Below are 25,319 nucleotides of genomic sequence, written 5' to 3' on the forward strand. Positions count from 1 at the left end.
GAGGGAACCCACGCAGTCACGGGGAGAACATGCAAACTCCACACAGAAAGATCCCGAGGCCGGGATTGATCTCATGACTACTCAGGACCTTCGTATTGTGAGGCAGACGCACTAACCCCTCTCCCACCGTGCTGCCCGTTTGAATTGTATTTGCGGGTTATATGGACGGGATCCCGTCCATATAACCCGCTCGAGCTAGGAGCTAGCATAACAAACACCTAGGTGTTTTTATGCGGGATTAATTTGTGGCATATTAAATATAAGCCTGGTTGTGTTGTGGCTAGTAGAGTATAAATATGTCTTGTGTTTATTTACTGTTGTAGTCATTCCCAGCTGAATATCAGGTCACCCCCGGCTCTCACAGCATCTTCCCTATCTGAATCGCTTCCACTCCCCACTAGTCCTTCACTTGCACTTTCTTCATCCACAAATCTTTCATCCTCGCTCAAATTAATGGGGAAATCGTCGCTTTCTCGGTCCGAATTGCTCTCACTTCTGGCGGCCATCATTGTAAACAATAGGGAACTTTGCGGAAATGTTCAATTGACTACGTCACGCTACTTCCGGTAGGGGCAAGCCTTTTTTTTAAAATCAGATACCAAAAGTTGCGATCTTTATCGTCGTTGTTCTATACTAAATCCTTTCAGCAAAAATATGGCAATATCGCGAAATGATCAAGTATGACACATAGAATAGATCTGCTATCCTCGTTTAAATAAAAAAAAATCATTTCAGTAGGCCTTTAAATTGCTTCATTACACAATTATTTGTTATATATTTTTACGTACACTGTAAGAAAAACATGTAGATTTTAGAGTAAAGTTTAGCTGCCGAAATGTTGCCATGTTTTTTACAATGTATACCAGACCTGGGCAAATTAAGGCCCATTAAGATTTTCAATCTGGCCCGCCGTACATTCCCAAATAATTTTTTTAGATCTTTAAGATGGAAACTGTAGCTTTGCCATTATGATGTGCAGTGATGTTTTCAAATGACCGTAAGTCTTGAACTATACAAAGTATTTCAATAGTTGGAATCTGCGCTTTTGCATGATTTACTAGTTACTAGGGTAGTTAATTAGTTACTATGGTTATCCAAGTCACAGCAGATCAGACGAGGCACCAAGCAGTGTGGGTGGGGAGCGTTTCCACAGTGTCAGCCTGAAATGTGGGTGTCAGGCATACTTGCCAACCCTCCCGTTTTTAGCGGGAGAATCCCGATATTCAGCGCCTCTCCCGACAACCTCCCGACAGAGATTTTCTCCCGACAAACTCTCGGTATTCAGCCGGAGCTGGAGGCCACGCCCCAAAAAAAAAAAGTCTGCCGCAGCTGCGATTGGACCTGACCAGCCTCCAGGTACAAGTACTGAGTACCAATTGCTTGCCAGGGAAGATCTTCCCCAGAAAGCAAGGATTGACCGGTTTTAGTTTAGTCTTTATTTGAAGGGACAATGTACAGAAACATTAAGTTTAAAGACAGATATGTTCTGTACCAGATTATAGCTAAATAGCTAATTTCCATCTGCAGTCCCTGGCTACCTAAATTAAAGGGATACAAAAATCATGCAATAAAATTATGACAGTAAAATCATACACAAGTATTAAGAAAAAAGTCATAAAATGCCCTTTCATGGACACATACTTAATATACAATACAACCACACCTCATTTACATCATCACACAAAGACAATACATGCTTTTGTTCACATCTGTCATCATTTGTAAAAACAACCATGATTTTAACAGACACACCTCACAATTTACAATAAAAAATGCTCTCATGGATAAATATAATACACATTTACATTAGGTTGATGTGTCAAACATAATGCCCATCTTAGTGACCGTGTGAGCAGCTTTAATTGCTCCAAAGCCACTTTTTAACTTCAATTGTGAATGAAGAGTAATCTGTTAGACTTTTCAAGTTTGTTGTGAGGTCGTTCCATTCCTTTATGGCTTTATATGAAAAGGCTGATTGTGCAAAAGAGGTTTTACATCTGGGTACGCTACAATGCCCCCTGGTGGAGGCTCGTGTGTTTCTAGTTGTCACAGCAGATGTAAACTGGACAAAGTTTTGGGCCATGCTAGGGAGAGATGGAAGATTCCACACTCTCGTGCATTTGATGAAAGCACTTTTGTGCGTGCCACACAGCAATGCATCATCAGAGAGGGTGTTCAGCATGGTTAGAAAAATAGTCACAGAGAATAGAAAGAGGATGGCCAATTCAACCCTTAACAAAGCATTGTACTTTCAAGTACAACAATGAGTAGATGAGTGTTGTGTGTGTATATGTGTAAATAAATGAACACTAAAATTCAAGTATTTCTTTTATTTATATATATAATAAAATAAATATATATAAATATATATATATATATATAGCTAGAATTCACTGAAAGTCAAGTATATATATATATATATATATATATATATATATATATATATATATATATATATATATATATATATATATATATATATATATATATATATATATATATATATATACCGTATATTACCAAATAGTAGCCCGGGCGTTTATTTTACAAAATGGGGTCAGACCCCGGGCGGCTATTAGGACATGGGCGGTTATTTGCACAAGGCTTTTATTTATTTTTGCACCAGCCTGCACCAGGCCATTATTTGGTTACAATGGTTACTGTCCAGTATTTTTTTTTCGTACAAACAATTTTAAATGTAAAAGCTATTGTAAACATACAAACAAAAAAACAAGACTATCAAAAGACAAGAGATCAACAAGGCCTCAACATGGCAGTACTGCAACAATTGTCAAATAGACTACCAATACTAAAAATAAATACACTTTTTAAATAAAGCAGCCTACCGGGAAAAATTAAATTATGGTACCAAGTACTCAAGTATTAAAAAACACACCATCAAAACAGAACAATAATACTGTCACTTACATAAAATAAAGGCTACAGTACTCCAAGTTTTAAATAAAGCAGCATACAGGAAAAATACAATTATGGTACCAAGTACTCTATAAAACCATCAAAACAATAATACTGCAGCAAATGCAACCCCAAATACAACTCAACCCCACTCATCATCCTCCTCCTCCTCCTCTCCCTCACCCCCCTCATCATCATCCTCCTTTTCAATTACAAGTTCATTGAGGAACTGCTGTTCCTCATCACTCTCCTCCTCTTCCTGAAGCACAGCAGCAGCCTGCTGTCTAGCCCTCAACAGCATCTCTCTGCCTGCCTGACATGGCTGTCCCTCCTTGAAGCAGTAAATGAGCTGGTCCTCACTCCCATCAGCTGCCACCGTCAGCCCACACACCTTGTAGGATACCAGAAAGCAACATTCAGCTATGGCTACTGTTTGCAACACGGACACACACACACACACACACACACACACACACACACACACACACACACACACACACACACACACACACACACACACACACACACACACCATTAAGCCAGCCACTTGTTGCACCAAACACCACCCCGGTGTCACTCGCGGTGACATACAACTCCTTTGCCTTAATGCTGATCATTTTGCGGGACACACGGTGGTTCAGTCCACGCACGTGATGTATCCACTGACACAAATTAGCATCTAGCTCGTCGCTCACTTTCTTCCTACCTCCATCCGGGGGGGGGGGGGGCGTTTTCCATCGATTGCCGACAGAGATAGTAGTTCTCCCTTTTTTTGTTTCCATTCTCGTACACGTTTTGGGTCAACGTTAAACTGCCTGGCCGCTGCCAAATCAGAATTCTGCTCCGCATACTTCACAATCGCTAGCTTGAACTTTAAGTCAAGTCAAACGTTCTCTTCTTCCCCCTTAAAGTATTCCCGTCCATCAGTTGTGGTGTACCGGTATCCTGTTCATTCAACTCACTGCTACTGTTGCTTGCCATGTTGAAACTTTTCCTCGTGGGTTTGTTGTGTGTTACGCTATATGCGGTGACCTATTGCAATATGTTGATTACCCAGAATCCCCACGTGACGTCTGCTGTTACCGTAATGACCAGAATTATTGCACCTTTGCTTTTCCTTTTAGCTTATAAATTGGGTTTAATGAAAATTAAATCAATATGATTTTAATCTAAATTATGCAAATAACAGCCCATGGGCGGCTATTTGGACATAGGCGTTTATTAGGAAGAGGCTGTTAATTCACAAAATGGGCTCAGACCCCGGGCGACTATTAGGACAAGGGCGTCTATTTGCACAAGGGCGTCTATTTGGTAATATACGGTATATATATATGAAATGCTTGAGTTGGTGAATTCTAGCTGTAAATATACAGCCCCCCCCCCCCCCCCCCCCCCACCACCACCACCACCACCACCACCTCCCGATATTGGAGGTCTCAAGGTTCGCAAGTATGGTGTCAGGGACAGACGTGGAAGAAGATTTTCACAACAAAGTTCAGATGTTGTCAATATTCAGTGTTTTATCGTTCATAGAAAAATTTAAAATTCCATTCCGTTTTTTAAGGCGGTCTGTCAAAACGTTTTTAGCATTCAATCAGACATTATTGTGAGGTTTTGTATTAGTGTTCCTAAAAATAGATATACCGGCCCTCAGACACATTTCTTTCTCTAAATTTGGCCCCCCCAGTCAAAATAATTGCCCAGGTCTGATGTATACTGTAAATGTGAATTGGAAAACAGTACCACTGTTTCTCGGTCAAGTCTACGGTTGATGTTTTTACAGTATATTATTGTAAATGGCAAAACAATATTACACAGTTTTTACGGTAAAATTCTTGCAACTGAGCTACCAGTTTTTTACCGAAAAATAATTTTTATATTGTAGAATTTCATGGATAAGTTGCTTCAAAATTATAAGTCAAAGAGATGTTTAAGTACTTATTTTGATGTTTGGAATGTTTGATATTATAATACTTGTTGTAATATTAGATTAAGTTTAAAATATATGATGTTGCATACAGTACATGTATTTTTTTTAATGTCAAAATAGAAAGTTGACTACATTTAGAAACAAATAGACGCATGGTAATTCCAGGCCTTTGCGGGCCACATAAAATGAGGTGGCGGGCCTTGAGTTTGACACATGTGATTTATAATAATATCTATGTTTGCAATGAAGATGCAAATGTCATTATGCATGAGCGTGGAAATGATTACATGACTTGTGGTTCAGTGCTGCAGCACTCATGTAAAGGCATTAGTTTGTTTACAACTCAGTCGTCACCAAATGTTTTGCTTTCTGCTCCTCAGCAACGAAGGCGACCGTTCAGTCCACACAACCGCCGCCTGGCATCGTCGAACTCGACGGAGAGAAATTTACACTGCAATGGTAAGAGAGACTGGTCTTTGTTCAATTGTTGTAGTATACTGAAGTTTGCTGGCTCCGCCTCTAAAATGGAATGACATTCCACAGGCTCAACGCACACTTTGAGACGAACACAGAGGGCTCGGTATCCCGGTCAGACATGTACTCGGAGTACCTGGCCACGTGCAGCAAAATGGGAAGAAGTAACATCTTGAACTCAACCGGCTTCCTCAAATGTCTACGGTCAGTCTTCTTAACCCCCCCACAGTAAATGATGAATTCATGAGGGTCAGGCGAGTCCTTATGGTCTATCTGCATGCAAGATAACTCTGTGGGTGGGTGTGTATTAATTCATGTACCGTATTTTTCGGACTATAAGTCGCAGTTTTTTTCATAGTTTGGCCGGGGGTGCGACTTATACTCAGGAGCGACTTATGTGTGAAATTATTAACACATTACCGTAAAATATCAAATAATATTGTTTAGCTCATTCACGTAAGAGACTAGACCTATAAGATTTCATGGGATTTAGCGATTAGGAGTGACAGATTGTTTGGTAAACGTATAGCATGTTCTATATGTTATAGTTATTTGAATGACTCTTACCATAATATGTTACGTTAACATACCAGGCACCTTCTCAGTTGGTTATTTATGCCTCATATAACGTACACTTATTCAGCCTGTTGTTCACTATTCTTTATTTATTTTAAATTGCCTTTCAAATGTCTATTCTTGGTGTTGGGTTTTATCAAATACATTTCCCCAAAAAAAGCGATTTATACTCCAGTGCAACTTATATATGTTTTTTTCCTTCTTTATTATGCAGTTACAGCAGGTGCGACTTATACTCCGAAAAATACGGTATATATTGATTAATACAGCCTATACCTATGTGTGTACATATTATAATAATATAAAGGATGGATAATTATTAATAGAATTGAATAATAGGAGTACCGTATTTTTCGGATTATAAGTCGCTCCGGAGTATACGTCGCACCGGCCGAAAATGCATAATAAAGAAGGAAAAAAACATATACATACCCCGTTTCCATATGAGTTGGGAAATTGTGTTAGATGTAAATATAAACGGAATACAATGATTTGTAAATCCTTTTCAACCCATATTCAGTTGAATAAGCTACAAAGACAACATATTTGATGTTCAAGCTGATAAACTTTTTTTTTTTTTGCAAATAATCATTAACTTTAGAATTTGATGCCAGCAACACGTGACAAATAAGTTGGGAAAGGTGGCAATAAATACTGATAAAGTTGAGGAATGCTCATCAAACACTTATTTGGAACATCCCACAGGTGAACAGGCAAATTGGGAACAGGTGGGTGCCATGATTGGGTATAAATCTGCTCAGTCATTCACAAACAAGGATGGGGCGAGGGTCACCACTTTGTCAACAAATGCGTGAGCAAATTGTTGAACAGTTTAAGAAAAACCTTTCTCAACCAGCTATTGCAAGGAATTTAGGGATTTCACCATCTACGCTCCGTAATATCATCAAAGGGTTCAGAGAATCTGGAGAAATCACTGCACGTAAGCAGCTAAGCCTGTGACCTTCGATCCCTCAGGCTGTACTACATCAACAAGCAACATCAGTGTGTAAAGGATATCACCACATGGGCTCAGTAACACTTCAAAAACCCACTGTCAGTAACTACAGTTGGTCGCTACATCTGTAAGTGCAAGTTAAAACTCTCCTATGCAAGGCTAAAACCGTTTATCAACAACACTCAGAAACGCAGTCGGCTTCGCTGGGCCTGAGCTCATCTAAGATGGACTGATACAAAGTGGAAAAGTGTTCTGTGGTCTGATGAGTCCGCATTTCTAATTGTTTTTGGAAACTGTGGACTTCGTGTCCTCCGGACCAAAGAGGAAAAGAACCATCCGGATTGTTATAGGCGCAAAGTGTAAAAGCCAGCATGTGTGATGGTATGGGGGTGTATTAGTGCCCAAGTCATGGGTAACTTACACATCTGTGAAGGCACCATTAATGCTGAAAGGTACATACAGGTTTTGGAGCAACATATGTTGCCATCCAAGCAACGTTACCATGGACGCCCCTGCTTATTTCAGCAAGACAATGCCAAGCCACGTGTTACATCAACGTGGCTTCATAGTAAAAGAGTGCGGGTACTAGACTGGCCTGCCTGTAGTCCAGACCTGTCTCCCATTGAAAATGTGTGCCGCATTATGAAGCCTAAAATAGCACAACGGAGACCCCCGGACTGTTGAACAACTTAAGCTGTACATCAAGCAAGAATGGGAAAAAATTCCACCTGAGAAGCTTCAAAAATGTGTCTCCTCAGTTCCCAAACGTTTACTGAGTGTTGTTAAAAGGAAAGGCCATGTAACACAGTGGTGAACATGCCCTTTCCCAACTACTTTGGCACGTGTTGCAGCCATGAAATTCTAAGTTAATTATTATTTGCAAAAAAAAAAAAAGAAAAGTTTATGGGTTTGAACATCAAATATCTTGTCTTTGTGGTGCATTCAATTGAATATGGGTTGAAAAGGATTTGCAAATCATTGTATTCCGTTTATAGTTACATCTAACACAATTTCCCAACTCATAGGGAAATGGGGTTTGTATATGTTATAGTTATTTGAATGACTCTTACCATAATATGTTACGTTAACATACCAGGCACGTTCTCAGTTGGTTATTTATGCCTCATATAACATACACTTATTCAGCCTGTTGTTCACTATTCTTTATTTATTTTAAATTGCCTTTCAATTGTCTATTCTTGGTGTTGGCTTTTATCAAATACATTTCCCCAAAAAAAGCGACTTATACTCCTGTGCGACTTATATGCGTTTTTTTCCTTCTTTATTATGCAGTTTCGGCAGATGGACTTATACTCCGAAAAATATGGTATATATTGATGAATACAGCCTATACCTATGTGTGTACATATTATAATATAAAGGATGGATAATTATTAATAGAATTGTATAATAGGAGTACCGTATTTTTCGGATTATAAGTCGCTCCGGAGTATATGTCTCACCGGCCGAAAATGCATAATAAAGATGGAAAAAAACATATGTAAGTCGCATTTTTGGGGGAAATTTATTTGATAAAATCCAACACCAAGAATAGACATTTGAAAGGCAATTTAAAATAAATAAAGAATAGTGAACAACAGGCTGAATAAGTGTACGTTAGGTGCGGCATGGCGTAGTGGGTAGAGCGGCCGTGCCAGAAACCTGAGGGTTGCAAGTTAGCCCCCAGCCTCTTACCATCCAAAATTGCTGCCGTTGTGTCCTTGGGCAGAACACTTCACCCTTGCCCCCGGTGCCGCTCACACCAGAGAATGAATGAGTTGTAAAAATGAATGATGGGTTCTCACTTCTCTGTGAAGCGCTTTGAGTGTCTAGAAAAGCGCTATATAAATCTAATCCATTATTGTTATTATTATTATTATTATTATTATATGAGGCATAAATTACCAACTGAGAACGTGCCTGGTATGTTAACGTAACATATTATGGTAAGAGTCATTCAAATAACTATAACATATAGAACATGCTATACATTTACCAAACAATCCGTCACTCCTGATCGCTAAATCCCATGAAATCTTCTTCCTCGTTGTCGCTCCTGGTATGCGCCGCTAGCGTCCTTTCTTTCTGCTGCTCGATCGCCGTTCTCTGCTGCATATTTCACTACGTCCAGCTTGTAATCTGCAGTATATGATTATCTTTTCTGTGCCATTTTTGTTTAGCCCTTCTCAGTTTTTATAAGTTACCGCCAATGTTGATATGATCCATTTTAATAGCTACGGCAGTAGCATATAGCAGTTAGCATCCCATGACCCACAATGCACTTCTGCCATGACCCGCCCCCGCCGAATTCTTATTGGTTGACGTGTGTGTGACGATTGCTGACATTTGCTTCGTCTCTTCCGTGAATGAGATAAATAATATTATTTAATATTTTACGGTAATGTGTTAATAATTTCACACATAAGTCGCTCCGGAGTATAAGTCGCACCCCCGGCCAAACTATGAATAAAACTGCGATTTCGCTATACCTATCAAACTGCCAAATATTAAAATCCGAAAAATACGGTATGTGAAAGTTGAACTCCTACCCCGGCCGAGTCATACCAAAGACTATACAAATGGGACCCATTGCCTCCCTGCTTGGCACTCAGCATCAAGGGTTGGAATTGAGGGTTAAAAATCACCAAAATGATTCCCGAGCGCGGCCAACGCTACTGCTCACTAGAGATTGATGTTGGAAACCGGTTCTCCCGATTGTTCGATAAGAGAAGAACCGATTCCATGGATTTGAATCCCTTTTTGAGAACCGGTTCCCGTTATCGAAGCCGCTATACCGTATTTTCGCGACCATAGCACGCACCGTATTAAAAGGCGCCGTGTCAGTTACGGGTGCTATTTCTGTATTTAACGCATGAATAAGGCGCAGCGTATTTTTGGGCGCAGGCATGGTTAAACATACGCTAGCTTAAAACATACGCTAGCATGCATGCACACCGTTTTAAAAAGGCAGCAGGAGCAAAGCTGAGTTGGGTTGTACTTTATTGAAGTATTTATCAATGTACTCACATTACTTTTTGATCAGTCCTCATCCACAAATCCATCAAAGTCCTCATCTTCTGTGTCCAAAATGAACAGCTGGGCAAGTTCTCCATCAAACACGCCAGATTCTCATTGACCATTAGCATAGCAAGCTAGCACAACAGTAAAAGCCCACTTCTCTTGCCCCGTTTTGCGTATCGATTCTCTACCGTGCTGGTGCCCTTCTTCTCCACAGTGTGCTTCACCGGGATGTTGAAAGTGAGCGGCACCTCGTCCATGTTGGTGATGCGTTTGTCGGCAATTTTTTAATTTACAAGGCACATAGCAGCACTATATGCTCACTGGGGCGTGCCTTTAGCGTCCTCTCTCACCTGAAACCTTCACCCTATAACGGCCGCATGCTGTCCTCAGTCACGTCCGCTTTTCCTCCATAGTGTAACGACCTGCTAAGGTTGATGTTGTGTTCTTGAGTGAGTGATATTCAGAATTCCCATTGTTGTGAACGTAGCACGCCTGTAAGGTGATTGGCGAAGGAGGAGGAAGCGTTGTTGTTGCCGAAATGAGGAGTGAGGATAGACGTGCGTGTGGAAGGAACGAGATAAGTTGAGCTGTGTTAGTATAGGTTGCTCAATACAAGTTTAAAAAGAGCGTCAGACTTGGTGTGCACGTCTTCTGGACGCTACAGTATAAACAGCGTGCCGGCCCAGTCATATAACATCTATGGCTTTTGGAACTCAGTGCACACACAACAACCTATCTGGATTCGATAAGAGATTCGATAAGGAATCGGTTCGATAAGAGGATTCGATAATGGGCTCGAACTCGATAATTTGTTAACGAACATCATCCCTACTGCTCCCCTCACCTCCCAGGGGGTGAACATGGGGATGGGTCAAATGCAGAGGATAATTTCACCACACCTAGTGTGTGTGTGTGACTATCGTTGGGACTTGAACTTTATATTGGGGACAACCTCCTTAAAGTTTTGTTATCAATCAGAAATATCAAGCAACTAAAAATGGACAAATGTGGAGAGTGGGTTTTTTTTTTTGCAATTTCCCATCATGCCTGGCAATGGATTTAAATAGGTATAATTTTGAAATGTTTATGTTGGTTGGCTGTTTTTTTATGATATCAACAAAGTTCAGTGAGCAGGTTGTGTTTGTGCAAGTTGAAATCTTTTTTTTTTTTTGGCGCCATGACGAGGGAAGGTTGTTTGGATTGGGTTACAGAGGTTAATTCTGTGAATGTGGTCTCTGGAAAGTACACTTCATGGTCACTGGCATGAGTCACTCATGGCGACAAATAAGCATCTATCAAACTGCCAAATATTAAAATTAGTCAGTCTCCAATCAGCTAAACAGACTCAATAACTCCACGGTGACGTTTTGGTGAATTTACTGAGGAATTTGTGAAACTGAAACAATACACAAAGAATGCCATTGTAAGTTAATAATATTAACACAGACACTTGTAAACGTGTTGGCATATTAGCTAATGCCAACGACACTAGCTTGGTTACATTAGTATAGCACATACAAATATGCATGAAAACACTCCTACAGACATCACACATGGGACGCTTTAGTAAGTAAGAATTGTCTTAGTTATATTGTAAAACTTACAAATGTTTGCTTGGAGTCATGAATTAAGAATCCATATGAGTAGAAACGCGATGGATGACCAGAAGACCAAACAGCACTTCTACATCCGGTTCAACGCTCAGTCTAAACAGAAGGGCAATCCAGCACCTGCAGTAAGTGAACTTGTCCAAAAGATGGCGCCATAGCACAGACAATAACACACCTATTCAGTGTTTTTGCTTGTTTTCTTTTTTTTTTTTTTTTTAACTATTTGCATTATGGTTGTCAGCGAAGAAACATCCATAGCTGCACCGTTTTATAAGCCGTAGGGTTCAAAGTGTAGGTAAAAAAAATAGCGACATATAGTCCTGAATTTACGGTAGTTTAAACGAGCTATCCCGCATACGGTAATGGCTGCTGAAACTTAGAATACTAAGTTTAAGGAACGCCCCAACCGTGTTCAACCAATCAGCGGTCGACTGCACAGCCCGGCCCCGCTAAGTTTCCAGGAACCTTTGCTACCAGGAACTAAATATCGTTCCTGAGGAACTAAATCTACCCGGGTAGTTTTTGCTGGAAACATGGGGGGAACTTTATTTACCTGGTTAAGTGGGGAATGTTCCTGTTAAAGTTCTTGCGGTGGAAAAAAAAAAACATTGACAAGGTTACTTGCAAGCCTTTTTGAGGTGAAATGAATTATTCAGTCTCTAATCAAACCTTACATCGGACAGCCAGTGCATATTTAAACTGAAGAAGATGGTGTCCTCCAAGGAATATGAAATAGTAACATAACCTTGCCGTTACAGGACTGTGTTTCCCAATCATACAATGCGGCGGCAGGAGGAGACCAAAACCGGTGGGCCACTTCACATCCTCCTGGTGGGGATAAGGCGAAGGTCGATACCACTGCCCGTTCAACTATTCTACCAGCAGCAGACGCCAGGTGCAGCATCCCCTCCTGTAGTCCGACATGATGCCCCCGGAGGCTCCCAGGCTCCATCTCCAGGTAGAAAAGAGAATTAGAAGCATGTAAAAATGGTATGGACATCTAAAATGATGCTCATATCTGCTGCAATCGGGAAGTGTGATAACTTGAAAATGAACCCGCTGTGTTTGTGTGATTAGGGGCACCTCCTGGGAATACACCACAGATGGCACGGACACCGGGTTCTACCCTCAACCCGGCGCAAATACCAACCAATACGCAGGCCGTAGTGCAGCAGGTCCGGCCCTGTCCAGTGGTTCAGATCCCCACACCAGCCCAGACCTCCCAGAACCACAGCCCCCAGAACCCTTTTGCCCCGGCCGCCGCTCAGCAACACTCCCCCATGCTCCCCACCGGGACCCCAGTCACGCTATTTCAACAGGTACCCCAGGGCCACATACTTACGGCCCGGATGCAAGGGGTCTGCCCCCCAATCTCCCAGCACCCGCCCCTGGCTCAAACCCCTCCCCTTATGGCACCACAAGGAGCGTCTCCCCAGGTGGAGCCTCAGTGCGCCGTGGCTACGTCTGCACCCGCCTCTTCCATCCAAGCGTCATCCATCTCTACGGGGTCACGTGTCACATTTCAGAATATTGCCCCAAAACCTGCGCCAAACCAGACCGCTGTGCCAGCAGCCGCCACCAACCAGCAGCCCCAACAGCAGGCGCAGAGTGTGGTAATAGTCAGTCCCAGCCCCCAACAGAACCCAGTCTACACCCCCGCTATACACCAAATTGTTCTCGCCAACCCTTCTGCCATTCCTGGCGCCCAGACTATCCAGATAGCAGGGCAGCCTGCAGCCCCTTCCAGCCCCTGCCCACCTGCTGCGTCCCACTCAAACCAGACCGTCAGCCACGCACTGTCCATGAAGAGGCATCAGCAGCAGACGGCGCTTCAAATGATTCCGCAAACTCCTCCATCTCAGCCTACCTCCTCCGAGTCCAGCTTGATCAAACAGCTTCTGCTTCCAAAGCGAGGGCCTTCAACGCCGGGCGGGAAGCTCATCCTTCCCGCGCCACAGGTGCCCCCTCCCAACAGCACGATAGCCCCCAGTTCGCAGGTCATCTACCAGGCGGCCTACAACACCCCGGGCCCCTCGCCGCAGCCTCAGCAGCTCAACGTTCAGCTGGTTCCCGGTCAAGTCCAGCTCTTGCCAGGCCAGCTCATCTCAACGAGCAGTCCGGCGACAATCATCCAGGCCCCCATGGCGACTGGACAAGTCACGTTTACTGTGGTCCCCAACACTGGCTTCACCACGTCGACCGCGGCCGTCGCTGCGGTCAGCGCCGTGGCCTCGAGCGTCCCCCAGCCTCCCTTGTCGACTGCGCCCGCAGCCCAGCAAGCCCCCACTGTGCCACCGGCGCCGCCGAATCCGCTTCGAGGCGACAAGATCATCTGTCAAAAGGAGGAGGAGGCCAAGGACGCGACCGGGTTGCACATTCATGAGCGAAAAATCGAGGTGATGGAAAACTCGTCTTTGCCGGGCGGGGACTCATCCAAGGGGAAAACCAGTAACGGCGAGGTTGGAGTCAGTGCCAAGCTGCTAAATGGTCAGAAGTGCATGGAGTCTAATCTACCTCCATACCACTCAGGGAACACCCAGGGGGCACGAAACGGCCCTGCTGGGGAGAGTCCCCCTGCTAATGGGAAGCAGGCCCTCTCCCCTGGACTTGACGCCCCTTTGGAGGGGAACCCCGACTGTAAAAAGACTCTGGTCAACGGGGTGTGTGACGTGGATCGGGGTGACAGTGGGGTCATCAACAAAATCATTCCAAATCACGTTGCTTCCAAACAGTACTTGGGGAACGGGGACGTGGGTCCTACAGAGAGGAGTCACAGCGCGGCCCCACCTGCTCCCAGTCCTCCCCTGCAGCAGGACACTGCCAAAGCCCAGCAGACCGAGCGTCTGGCCAACGGACCTCAGACCGTCGGCACCAGGCCTCCCTCGGAACTGTCAAACGGACCTTTGGGGCCGGGCCACGCCGTGCCTGTGCTGAGGCAGCAACTGCTGCCCAATCCCTCCCTCCCCCCTGCAAACGGTGTCGCCTCAGAAGCCCGGGGCCTCAAGCGGCCGGCCGAGAACGAGGATCGTACGGCGGCGACCCCGTCCTCGGGGATCCCCAATAAAGTGGGAGTGCGGATCATTACCATCAGCGACCCCAACAACGCCGGCAACAGCTCCACCATGGTGGCCGTGCCGGCGGGAACTGACCCCAGCACCGTAGCCAAAGTAGCAATCGAGAACGCCACTCAGCAGAGGAACTGCTCGCCCACGCTGGCCGCCGGCACAACGGTGAGTCACTCCTTAGGACACGTGTGCCACCGGTTGGTCCATATGTCCGTTATAAACATGGATGCTTGCTTTTTGGAGGTTAAGAAGGCGAGGCCAGTTAAGACCATGTGGCTCTCACTGATACACGCCTCCTAGAACAAAGACGCTCAGAGAACAACTGAAACCACAAGAACGCTTCAGTTACATCTCAGCCTACAATAAATACGAGTTGTATTTGGTTTAGTACAGGGGTGTCCAAAGTGAGGCCCACAGCTCATTTTTTAACGGCCCGCGGCACATTTTCAAAATATTACAATAAAAGAGCAAACGGATGAAATGTAAACAGAAAAAAGTTACGATGTTGACTCTGATAACACAAAGCTGGCATGCAGGCTGTTTTTTTCTTTAAAACTGTCATTGCTCCAAAAAATTATAATGCATAAAAATGAAAAGAATGACTTACTGACTTTTTGAAGTCTCCAATTACTCCACATCAAATATTCAACTTTAAAAATAGCTTTGGGGGAAAAATATTTAATATTTTGTTTGCAATAAAAACACTAAAGTTTTCTATGACAAAAAGGGCATAAACTAACTAAAACATAAATAATAATAATAATAACTTATAGTCGATGGCTATATATTTAGTTGAGCTACAGACTTAAAAAGTAACTTATTTTTAACACTTTTGGGTCCCCCAAAATTTTAGTGAGATTTTTTTTTTAACTGTCTTTGCTCAAAAAATGATAATAAATAAAAATCAATGTTATGAATTATTTGAAATATTTTTTGGGGGAAATATTGCATATTTTCTATGACGAAAAGGAAGGGCATAAAACAAAGTTTTAAATGTTGAAAGTTAAAAAATTGAAATAAAATGATGTACGACATACTTTTAACACTTCTATGAGTAGGGCCCTTTTGGATCCCAAATAATTATAGTGGGATGTTTTTTTAAACTGTCATTACTCAAAAAGAACAATTTAAAATCAATGTTATGAATTATTGACCTATTAAAAGGGGAATTGCACTTTTTGGGGGGAATTTTGCCTATAGCTCCCAATCATTATAAAAGACATGATGGCTATTTTTTATTATTTTTTTGCATTCTAAATATTAAATATGTGATCAAAAGTCTGCTTACAGTGGAGCCTATGGAAGTTGTTCAATCCTGCCTATATAGCCCCTAAAAAAACATCCAAACACCTCCATTTTATACACATGATGTAAGTATACATGTAATGTAGTACCATTTATGACATTCAATATTCACGTATTTTGATCATTTAAGGCATACGCGGCACATTGATTTAAAAAAACGCATCAAAATGTTGGCTTTTGTTTTTCTTCGTCACTGATTATTTCTCACTGCAGACTTCATGAGAGCCAATAAACATAATAAAACGTCACTTACTGTACAATGTCTGCTGTCATTAGGATCTACTTTTCAGGTGAGATGCATGATTTATGATCTGCAATTAACTTGCAGGAAGCGAGAAAGCAGCAGACCACTTCATGATGTAAACGTAGACACACAGGAAGTGATCGCCGCTATAAATAGTTTGTCTGCTTATAATAACAATAGCACTAATACTTGTTAATATTCAAGTCACCAAATGTAAATGGAGTATTGTTGGCACTTCCCATTGGCTCGGCTGAAAGCAGACTTTTATTTACGTTTATTTAGTATTTAAAATGCAAAAAAAAAAATCCATCTGGTCATGTCTTTCATAATACATTTTAATGTTGTAAATTTGATGTTTTATGTGTTGTTTACTGTTTTTAATGTAGCCTTGCTGCTCCCCTCTTGGCCAGGTCTCCCTTGGAAAAGAGATCCTTGATCTCAATGGGATTTTACCTGGTTAAATAAAGGCTAAATTAAAAAAATTAATGATTGTGACCGACAGGAAAAATTCCAAAAAAAGTGCAGTTCCCCTTTAAAGCTCCAATTACTTCACATCAAATATTACTTTGAAAATTTTGAGGGGTGATGCATATTTGGTGCTTTTGCCATTAAAAACAAGATAAAGGGCATAAGACATTAAAATAAATGTAATATGGACAGATCTGAAGTTTATTCAAAGATGTAAGCGTTGGGGGGGGGGGGGAAGACTTATTTTTAAAATGTTTATTACTGACATTTGTGTCCCGTGACCAAACTTGAGGGGAGTCCTAAAGGTTAAAAAAAAATCTTAATTGTAATGGATTTGAATATGAAAATGGCCCCGCATGTTTTGACCTTTTTTCCCATGGAAAAAAGGTTTGGACACCCCTGGTTTAGGATTAGTCATAATGTTGTGTTGTCTTCTCCAGCCTACTGTTACCCCATCCCCGCCCCCTTCGACCCAGCCCACAAATGTCAACAGTCCTCATCTCCCCCCAACACAGCAAGCCCCCACAGCACCGCCGGAGCAGAACAGGAAAGCAGGACAGAACTTCAAATGTTTTTGGCAGTCCTGTAAACGGTAGGATTCACAGCAGACACTGAAGGATTGCTTGGAAGAAAAAAAAAAAAAAAAGTGTCCCTCATTTCCCGGTGTTGTCCCTACAAGGTGGTTTGAGACGCCGTCGAAAGTGTTTTACCACGCGGCAACGCAGCACGGTGGAAAGGATGTGTACGGAGGCCATTGTCAGTGGGAGGGATGTGATCCTTTTCCACGGCAGAGACTGTCATTCATCACGCATCTACAGGTACACAACGTGCAGCTCACCTTTCAGCTTCTCACAAAAGTTAGAGGCAGGGCAATTTGGCTGAAAACTGAATCACAATTTAACATCGGTCGATATTGATGGTTAATATTTTTATGAGAAAAATATATTAAATGTAGAGATGTCCGATAATTGCTTTTTTGCCGATATCCGATATTCCGATATTGTCCAACTCTTAATTACCGATTCCGATATCAACCGATACCGATATATACAGTCGTGGAATTAACACATTATTATGCCTAATTTTGTTGTGATGCCTCGCTGCATGCATTAAACCAGTGGTTCTCAACCTTTTTTCAGTGATGTACCTACCCCCTGTGAACATTTTTTTAATTCAAGTACCCCCTAATCAGAGCAAAGCATTTTTGGTTGAAAAAAAGAGATAAAGAAGTAAAACACAGCACTATGTCATCAGTTTCTGATTTATTAAATTGTATAACAGTGCAAAATATTGCTCATTTGTTGTGGTCTTTCTTGAACTATTTGGAAAAAAAGATATAAAAATAACTAAAAACTTGTTGAAAAATAAACAAGTTATTCAATTATAAATACAGATTTCTACACATAGAAATAATCATCAACTTAAAGTGCCCTCTTTGGGGATTGTAATAGAGATCCATCTGGATTCATGAACTTAATTCTAAACATTTCTTGACAAAAAAAGAAATCTTTAACATCAATATTTATGGAACATGTCCACAAAAAATCTAGCTGTCAACACTGATTATTCCATTGTTGCATTTCTTTTCACAGTTCTTTTTGACAAGACATTTAAAAAAAATCTCACATACCCCTTGGCATACCTTCAAGTACCCCCAGGGGTACGCGTACCCCCATTTGAGAACCACTGCATTAAACAATGTAACAAGGTTTTCCAAAATAAATCAACTCAAGTTATGGAAAAAAATGCCAACATGGCACTGCCATATTTATTATTGAAGTCACAAAGTGCATTATTTTTTTTTACATGCCTCAAAACAGCAGCTTGGAATTTGGGACTTGCTCTCCCTGAGAGTATATTGTAGCGTCCCGGAAGAGTTAGTGCTGCAAGGGGTTCTGGGTATTTGTTCTGTTGTGTTTATGTTGTGTTACGGTGCGAATGTTCTCCTGAAATGTGTTTGTCATTCTTGTTTGGTGTGGGTTCACAGTGTGGCGCATATTTGTAACAGTGTTAAACTTGTTTATACGGCCACCCTCAGTGTGACCTGTATGGCTGTTGACCAAGTATGCGTGGCATTCACTTGTGTGTGTGAAAAGCCGTAGATATTATGTGACTGGGCCGGCACGCAAAGGCAGTGCCTTTAAGGTTTACTGGCGCTCTGTACTTCTCCCTACGTCCGTGTACACAGCAGCGTTTTAAAAAGTCATACATTTTACTTTTTGAAACCGATACCGATAATTTCCGATATTACATTTTAAAGCATTTATCGTCCGATAATATCGGCAGTCCGATATTATCGGACATCTCTAATTAAATGTAAACCTTTTTATTTCAAATGTAACCTTCCTCTGATTATAATCCCCTCCGCTATCAAGGCAGAAAGTAAATGTCTAAACAAGCATGGAAAACAGTCACACAATGGCAACAAAATAGTAAAATCACATTGAACTAGAGTTGTACGGTATACCGGTACTAGTATAGTACCGCCATACTAATGGATCATATTCAGTACTATACCGCCTCTAAAAAGTACCGGTTCCCCCCCTCTTTTTTTTAACGGGCATGACGGCACGTCGTCACGTCGTGGCATTGCTGGTTTTACGAGCAGAGGAGCATGTTCAGCAGCGCACGCACACAGAGTACTTACAAGCAGACACAGTGTGTAGACAGAAAAGGGAGAGTGGATGCATTTTGACCTAAAAAGTAAAGATAAAGGTGAAGTTATAACACTGAAACACCCTCAGGAAGAGGTGCTTTAAGACATGGCTAGCTAGCTAGCGGCTAACATCCATCCGCAGTCTGCAGTGTTTTAGCTACTTCTAAATCACTAATCCTCGCCTCCATGGCGACGAATAAAGTAAGTTTCTTACAAGTAGCATTATCACTGCAGGACGAGGAATAGCTAAACATGCTTCACTACACACCATAGGTGGATACAATAGATCACCGGCGACACAATGTAAACAAATGCCATGGGTGGATACTAGGGTTGCACATCTCTCTCTGATAAACGATTCGATATGCATCTAGATACACAGGTTACGATTCGATTCAAAAACGATATCCTTTGATTACAGACCGATTCGATTGGGTTCGATTCCGAACGATACGATTCGATTTGACGGTTAATATTCAAGACTCCAAATCCCCAAGCATTGTGGCTTTATGGCACTGGCAAAAAAAAAACAGAACAACAAAATCACATGTCAATGTATTTATTTTTAGACATGGACCAAAAAAAGTCTGGCTGAATTGTAGGATGGGAACTCCAGAGGTAAAAGTAGCACAGAATAGTAACAACAAAGTGCAATATTTCAGCCTGAGCATAGTTTTGAACACTAGAGGTAGGTAACAAAGATTCAATATTTCAACCTGAGCATATAGTGTTTTGAACACCTTAGCGCGTGCTGAATTGTGACCAAGTTGCCCGAATAAGTTGGGAATGGTGCTCCCTGGCTGTGTGCTACTGCTTGCTGCACACTCCTGCTTGTTGGCACGGGGTTTTAACTCACCATACTCTTGGCCGTGTTTCCTCTTTGCATGCTGGTCGAGATTTGTAGTGCTGCCAGTGTACGTCAACGATGCTCGACACAATTTACAAATAGCATGGCTTCTGTCGAGCTTCCCTTCCTTCTTATAAAACCCAAAAACTTTCCACACTTTGGATTTCTGTCTCCCCGATCGATGCGTTGAAAATCTTTCTCATACTATTATCACCTTCGGTCAGACCGACGCTTTCGTTCTCCTCCACATTCATTTTCCGTGTTGTCTCTTGTTTATCACTCGTGCTAATACCAGCTAGGCGGCTACCGCGTTTGGCGAGTAGCTTCAGCTCTCGCGTTGTTTTAGAGACGCTGACACATATTGTAATCTAGCCAACTCATGCAAAGTCTCGCGATAACCGATCCATGACTCTATAACCGATTCAGATAGGAATTCATGGATTATTTGCATTGATTGAGGAGTCTGCTACCGATGCAATCTAATCGCTCACTTGTTGAATCGAATACTCGGTCGCATCGGTTTATCGTTCACAACCCTAGTGGATACCAAGTACAATCGTGTATCTAGTCGATCCTACTATGATTAAATCTATATTTTTTATCGTCACAAAATATTTTTTCTCTTTTAAAAAAAAATTATTTTATGTTTATAAACTCATGAAATACGTCCCTGGACACATGAGGACTTAAATTATGACCATTATATGATCCTGTAACTACTTGGTATCGGATTGATACCTAAATTTATGGTATCATCCAAAACTAATGTCAAGTATCAAACAACAGAAGAATAAGTGATTATTACATTTGAACAGAAGTGTAGATAGAACATGTTAAAACAGTAAGTAAGCAGATATTAACAATAAATGAACAAGTAGATTAATAATTAATTTTCTACCACTTGTCCTTAATAATTTTGATAGAATTATAAACGACACAATATGTTACTGCATACGTCAGCAGACTAATTAGGAGTCTTTGTTTGTTTACTTACTACTAAAAGACAAGTTGTCTAATATGTTCACTATTTTATTTAAGGACAAAATTGCAATAAGAAACATATGTTTCATGTACCCTAAGATTTTTCTGTAAAAATAAAGACAATAATGCCATTTTTTGTGGTCCCCTTTATTTAGAAAAGTATCGAAATACATTTTGGTACCGGGACAACCCTACATTGAACACTTAACAAAAAGCTCTTAAAATGAAGGTGCAAAAATAAGGAGTATGTAAGCAATGCTTCATAAAGTAAAAACAAACTGCAAAATGTAAACAGAAACCTGAGGAGAACTATTTTCTGCAGGTTTAGTGGCAGGAAGTTACAGCTGTGTAACATGTATTTGGTCTGTTATTATAAGGAATTTATGTGATGCAGTAATTATTATTTAAATATCATTGTACCAAGTTACTAATATTTAAAGAAGCACATTTTGTTATTTAGTTTATTTATACAGTACTGCACTTTAGTTCCCACGTGTTGTTTTCGTATACCAGAATAGGGAACAGACGAGAGTTTAAAAAAAAGAAAAAGGTGAGCGCAGCTAAGGACTGCGGTTCGTTTTAAATACATTCCAAAAAACGCCGTAGTGTCGAGGTGACTTTTCCAGCGACACAAGATGGTGCAACCAAACTTGATACTTTTATTTGATTGGATGTTAGTGTGTCACTCCCACTGATCAGTGATCACTAGGGATGATGTTTGATAAGGAATTATCGAGTTCGAGCCCATTATCGAATCCTCTTATCGAACCGATTCCTTATCGATTCTCTTATCGAGTCCAGATAGGTTGTTGTATATGGAAAAAAACACACAATATTTGGTTTAACAAAAGCTCACTTTTATTATATAATAAAAAAATAAAATCTAATAAATAAATAAATATTGACTGTTACCCACCTAAAAAAATAAAATAAAATAAAATAAATATTGACTGTTGTTACCCAAAGTATATTAAGTGGGATTTTTCAGAGAAACAAATATATACAGTAACACAAAAACAACCTGTCTCTGTGATCACTATAGGTGTATAAATAATAATATAGTATTAAATAAAATCAGTCCCTTGGGCACAAAACTGAAAATAATACAGCTCTCCAAAAAGTGCACTTCTGCTGCTATTTGACATAACTGTTTGTTATGATGCTTTGACATTTTTGCACTTTATTTCTTTATTGAAAGAACATTCTATGAAGGGAAAAGTTCTTTGCAAATGTGGTTACAATGCTAATAAATGAAAAGTTAAAGCTAAAAAAAGAAATACACTTCATTGAGTTAACTTTATTTCTTTATGGGGGAAAAATGTTATGAGCTAAAGAATATAACAACTACACTACCCAGCATGCAACGGGAGTTACGAGCATGCGCGGTAGCCCCGAAAAGTGTTGCATGTTGCCACGCTGTGAAAGTAAACATCAAGAACTCAGCCAACACGCCTCGTCTGCATTATTTATAATTAGACAGACAACACATCTACAGTGTGATTTTGTTTTGTTTACAAGGAAAGGAAAACAAAAGTTAAAAAAGGGAGATATGTTGTATATATATGTATGTGCTGCGGTTGTTTTAAGAACGTTGCGACAGCTGCCGTAAAGGAGGTGCGTTGCTATGTTTCCGGTTGGTCGTAAAAGTGTTCGTCATGTGTTTTACCCTGCTAAAATCTCTCAGTAAAGTTATTCGATGGATTATAGCTTTTGTTTTGAACTTTATTACACCTTGGAGCGCTTTTTCCCGTCCATTGTTTTCCTGCTTTCGCTATCTGCGCCTAATGACTGAGCTACGTGACGTCATTTATTGTGATGTCCCACGGAGCATTTCTGGTCGGGACGGGATTCGAATAAAGAATCAACTCTTTTCCTTTACTATAGTGGTCTCGATAACGGGTACCGGATCTCAAAAAGGGATTCGAGTCAGAGGACTCTGTTCTTTTCTTATCAAACAACCGGGAAAACCGGTTTCAAGTATAATCCCTAGTGATCACTTCCTGTTTTGCTTGGTTATCAGAGCACGAGTGCCATTGTTCATGCAACCAACCAAAATAATTAAAAAAAATATATATATATACATATATATAATAAAAAAAATTTATTAAAATAATAATAAATGTATATATATTATTACTATATATATATATCTTTTTTTTTATTGTATTTTTTAAAATATCTTTTTTTTTTTTTACAAATACCGTATTTTCCCGACTATAGAATGCACCCGTATATAAGCTGCACCGACTAAATTTTAGAAGAATAATTTTTTCCCCCATAAATTAGCCGCACAGAGCTATAACCTGCAGATCTATATGTTGAAATGAGGTATTTACACAGAAAGATTTAGAAAATGTTTGCCGTATTTTTCGCATGATAAGGCGCACCTAAAAACCTCCAATTTCCTCAAAAGCTGACAGTGCGCCTTATAATCCAGTGCGCCTTATACAAACCCCGTTTCCATATGAGTTGGGAAATTGTGATAGATGTAAATATAAACGGAATACAATGATTTGCAAATCCTTTTCAACTCATATTCAATGGTATGCACTTTTTGCAAATAATTAACTTAGAATTTCATGGCTGCAACACGTGCCAAAGTAGTTGGGAAAGGGCATGTTCACCACTGTGTTACATGGCCTTTCCTTTTAACAACGCTCAGTAAACGTTTGGGAACTGAGGAGACACATTTTTGAAGCTTCTCAGGTGGAATTCTTTCCCATTCTTGCTTGATGTACAGCTTAAGTTGTTCAACAGTCCGGGGGTCTCCGTTGTGGTATTTTAGGCTTCATAATGCGCCACACATTTTCAAAGGGAGACAGGTCTGGACTACATGCAGGCCAGTCTAGTACCCGCACTCTTTTACTATGAAGCCACGTTGATGTAACACGTGGCTTGGCATTGTCTTGCTGAAATAAGCAGGGGCGTCCATGGTAACATTGCTTGGATGGCAACATATGTTGCTCCAAAACCTGTATGTACCTTTCAGCATTAATGGTGCCTTCACAGATGTGTAAGTTACCCATGTCTTGGGCACTAATACACCCCCATACCATCACGGATGCTGGCTTTTCAACTTTGCGCCTATAACAATCCGGATGGTTCTTTTCCTCTTTGGTCCGGAGGACACGACGTCCACAGTTTCCAAAAACAATTTGAAATGTGGACTCGTCAGACAACAGAACAGTTTTCCACTTTGTATCAGTCCATCTTAGATGAGCTCAGGCCCAGCGAAGCCGACGACGTTTCTGGGTGTTGTTGATAAACGGTTTTTGCCTTGCATAGGAGAGTTTTAACTAGGGCTGCAACTAACGATTAATTTGATAATCGATTAATCTGTGGATTATTACTTCGATTAATAATCGGATAAAAGAGACAAACTACATTTCTATCCTATCCAGTATTTTATTGAAAAAAACCAGCATACTGGCACCATACTTATTTTTATTATTGTTTCTCAGCTGTTTGTAAATGTTGCAGTTTATAAATAAAGGTTTATTAAAAAAAAAATTTTTTTAAACTCCAACGATACATCCAACGAATCGATGACTAAATTAATCGGCAACTATTTTAATAATCGATTTTAATCGATTTAATCGATTAGTTGTTGCAGCCCTAGTTTTAACTTGCACTTACAGATGTAGCGACCAACTGTAGTTACTGACAGTGGGTTTCTGAAGTATTCCTGAGCCCATGTGGTGATATCCTTTACACACTGATGTCGCTTGTTGATGCAGTACAGCCTGAGGGATGGAAGGTCACGGGCTTAGCTGCTTACGTGCAGTGATTTCTCCAGATTCTCTGGACCCTTTGATGATATTACGGACCGCAGATGGTGAAATCCCTAAATTCCTTGCAATAGCTGGTTGAGAAAGGTTTATCTTAAACCATTCAACAATTTGCTCAGGCATTTGTTGACAAAGTGGTGACCCTCGCCCCATCCTTGTTTGTGAAGGACTGAGCAGATTTATACCCAATCATGGCACCCACCTGTTCCCAATGTGCCTGTTCACCTGTGGGATGTTCCAAATAAGTGTTTGATAAGCATTCCTCAACTTTATCAGTATTTATTGCCACCTTTCCCTTATGTTGTCTTTGTAGCATATTCAACTGAATATGGGTTGAAAATGATTTGCAAATCATTGTATTCCGTTTATATTTACATCTAACACAATTTCCCAACTTATATGGAAACAGGGTTTGTATATGGACCAATATTGAGCCACAACAGGTCTCGCAACTACGGTAACTACGCCGACTTCATTTTCTCC

The 25,319-nt window shown here is 40.9% G+C and overlaps 1 protein-coding gene across 3 annotated transcripts in view; it reads left to right on the forward strand.

Annotated features, from left to right (window-relative positions):
* The window catches only part of arid2 (AT-rich interactive domain 2), a 102,615-nt gene that overhangs the window by 59,643 nt on the left and 17,653 nt on the right, over window positions 1-25,319 (forward strand). For 2 of the 3 annotated variants that reach the window (XM_062066288.1, XM_062066289.1), the window contains exons 12-17: window positions 5,227-5,305; window positions 5,390-5,524; window positions 12,241-12,440; window positions 12,560-14,712; window positions 17,005-17,156; window positions 17,244-17,382. In XM_062066288.1, coding sequence (XP_061922272.1) covers window positions 5,227-5,305; window positions 5,390-5,524; window positions 12,241-12,440; window positions 12,560-14,712; window positions 17,005-17,156; window positions 17,244-17,382 — 2,858 coding nt within the window. The remainder of the gene's footprint in view (window positions 1-5,226; window positions 5,306-5,389; window positions 5,525-12,240; window positions 12,441-12,559; window positions 14,713-17,004; window positions 17,157-17,243; window positions 17,383-25,319) is intronic. The other variant, XM_062066290.1, reaches the window with a different exon arrangement.

The sequence above is a fragment of the Entelurus aequoreus genome, linkage group LG12 (genome assembly GCF_033978785.1).
Source record: "Entelurus aequoreus isolate RoL-2023_Sb linkage group LG12, RoL_Eaeq_v1.1, whole genome shotgun sequence".
Classification (NCBI taxonomy): Eukaryota; Metazoa; Chordata; class Actinopteri; order Syngnathiformes; family Syngnathidae; genus Entelurus; species Entelurus aequoreus.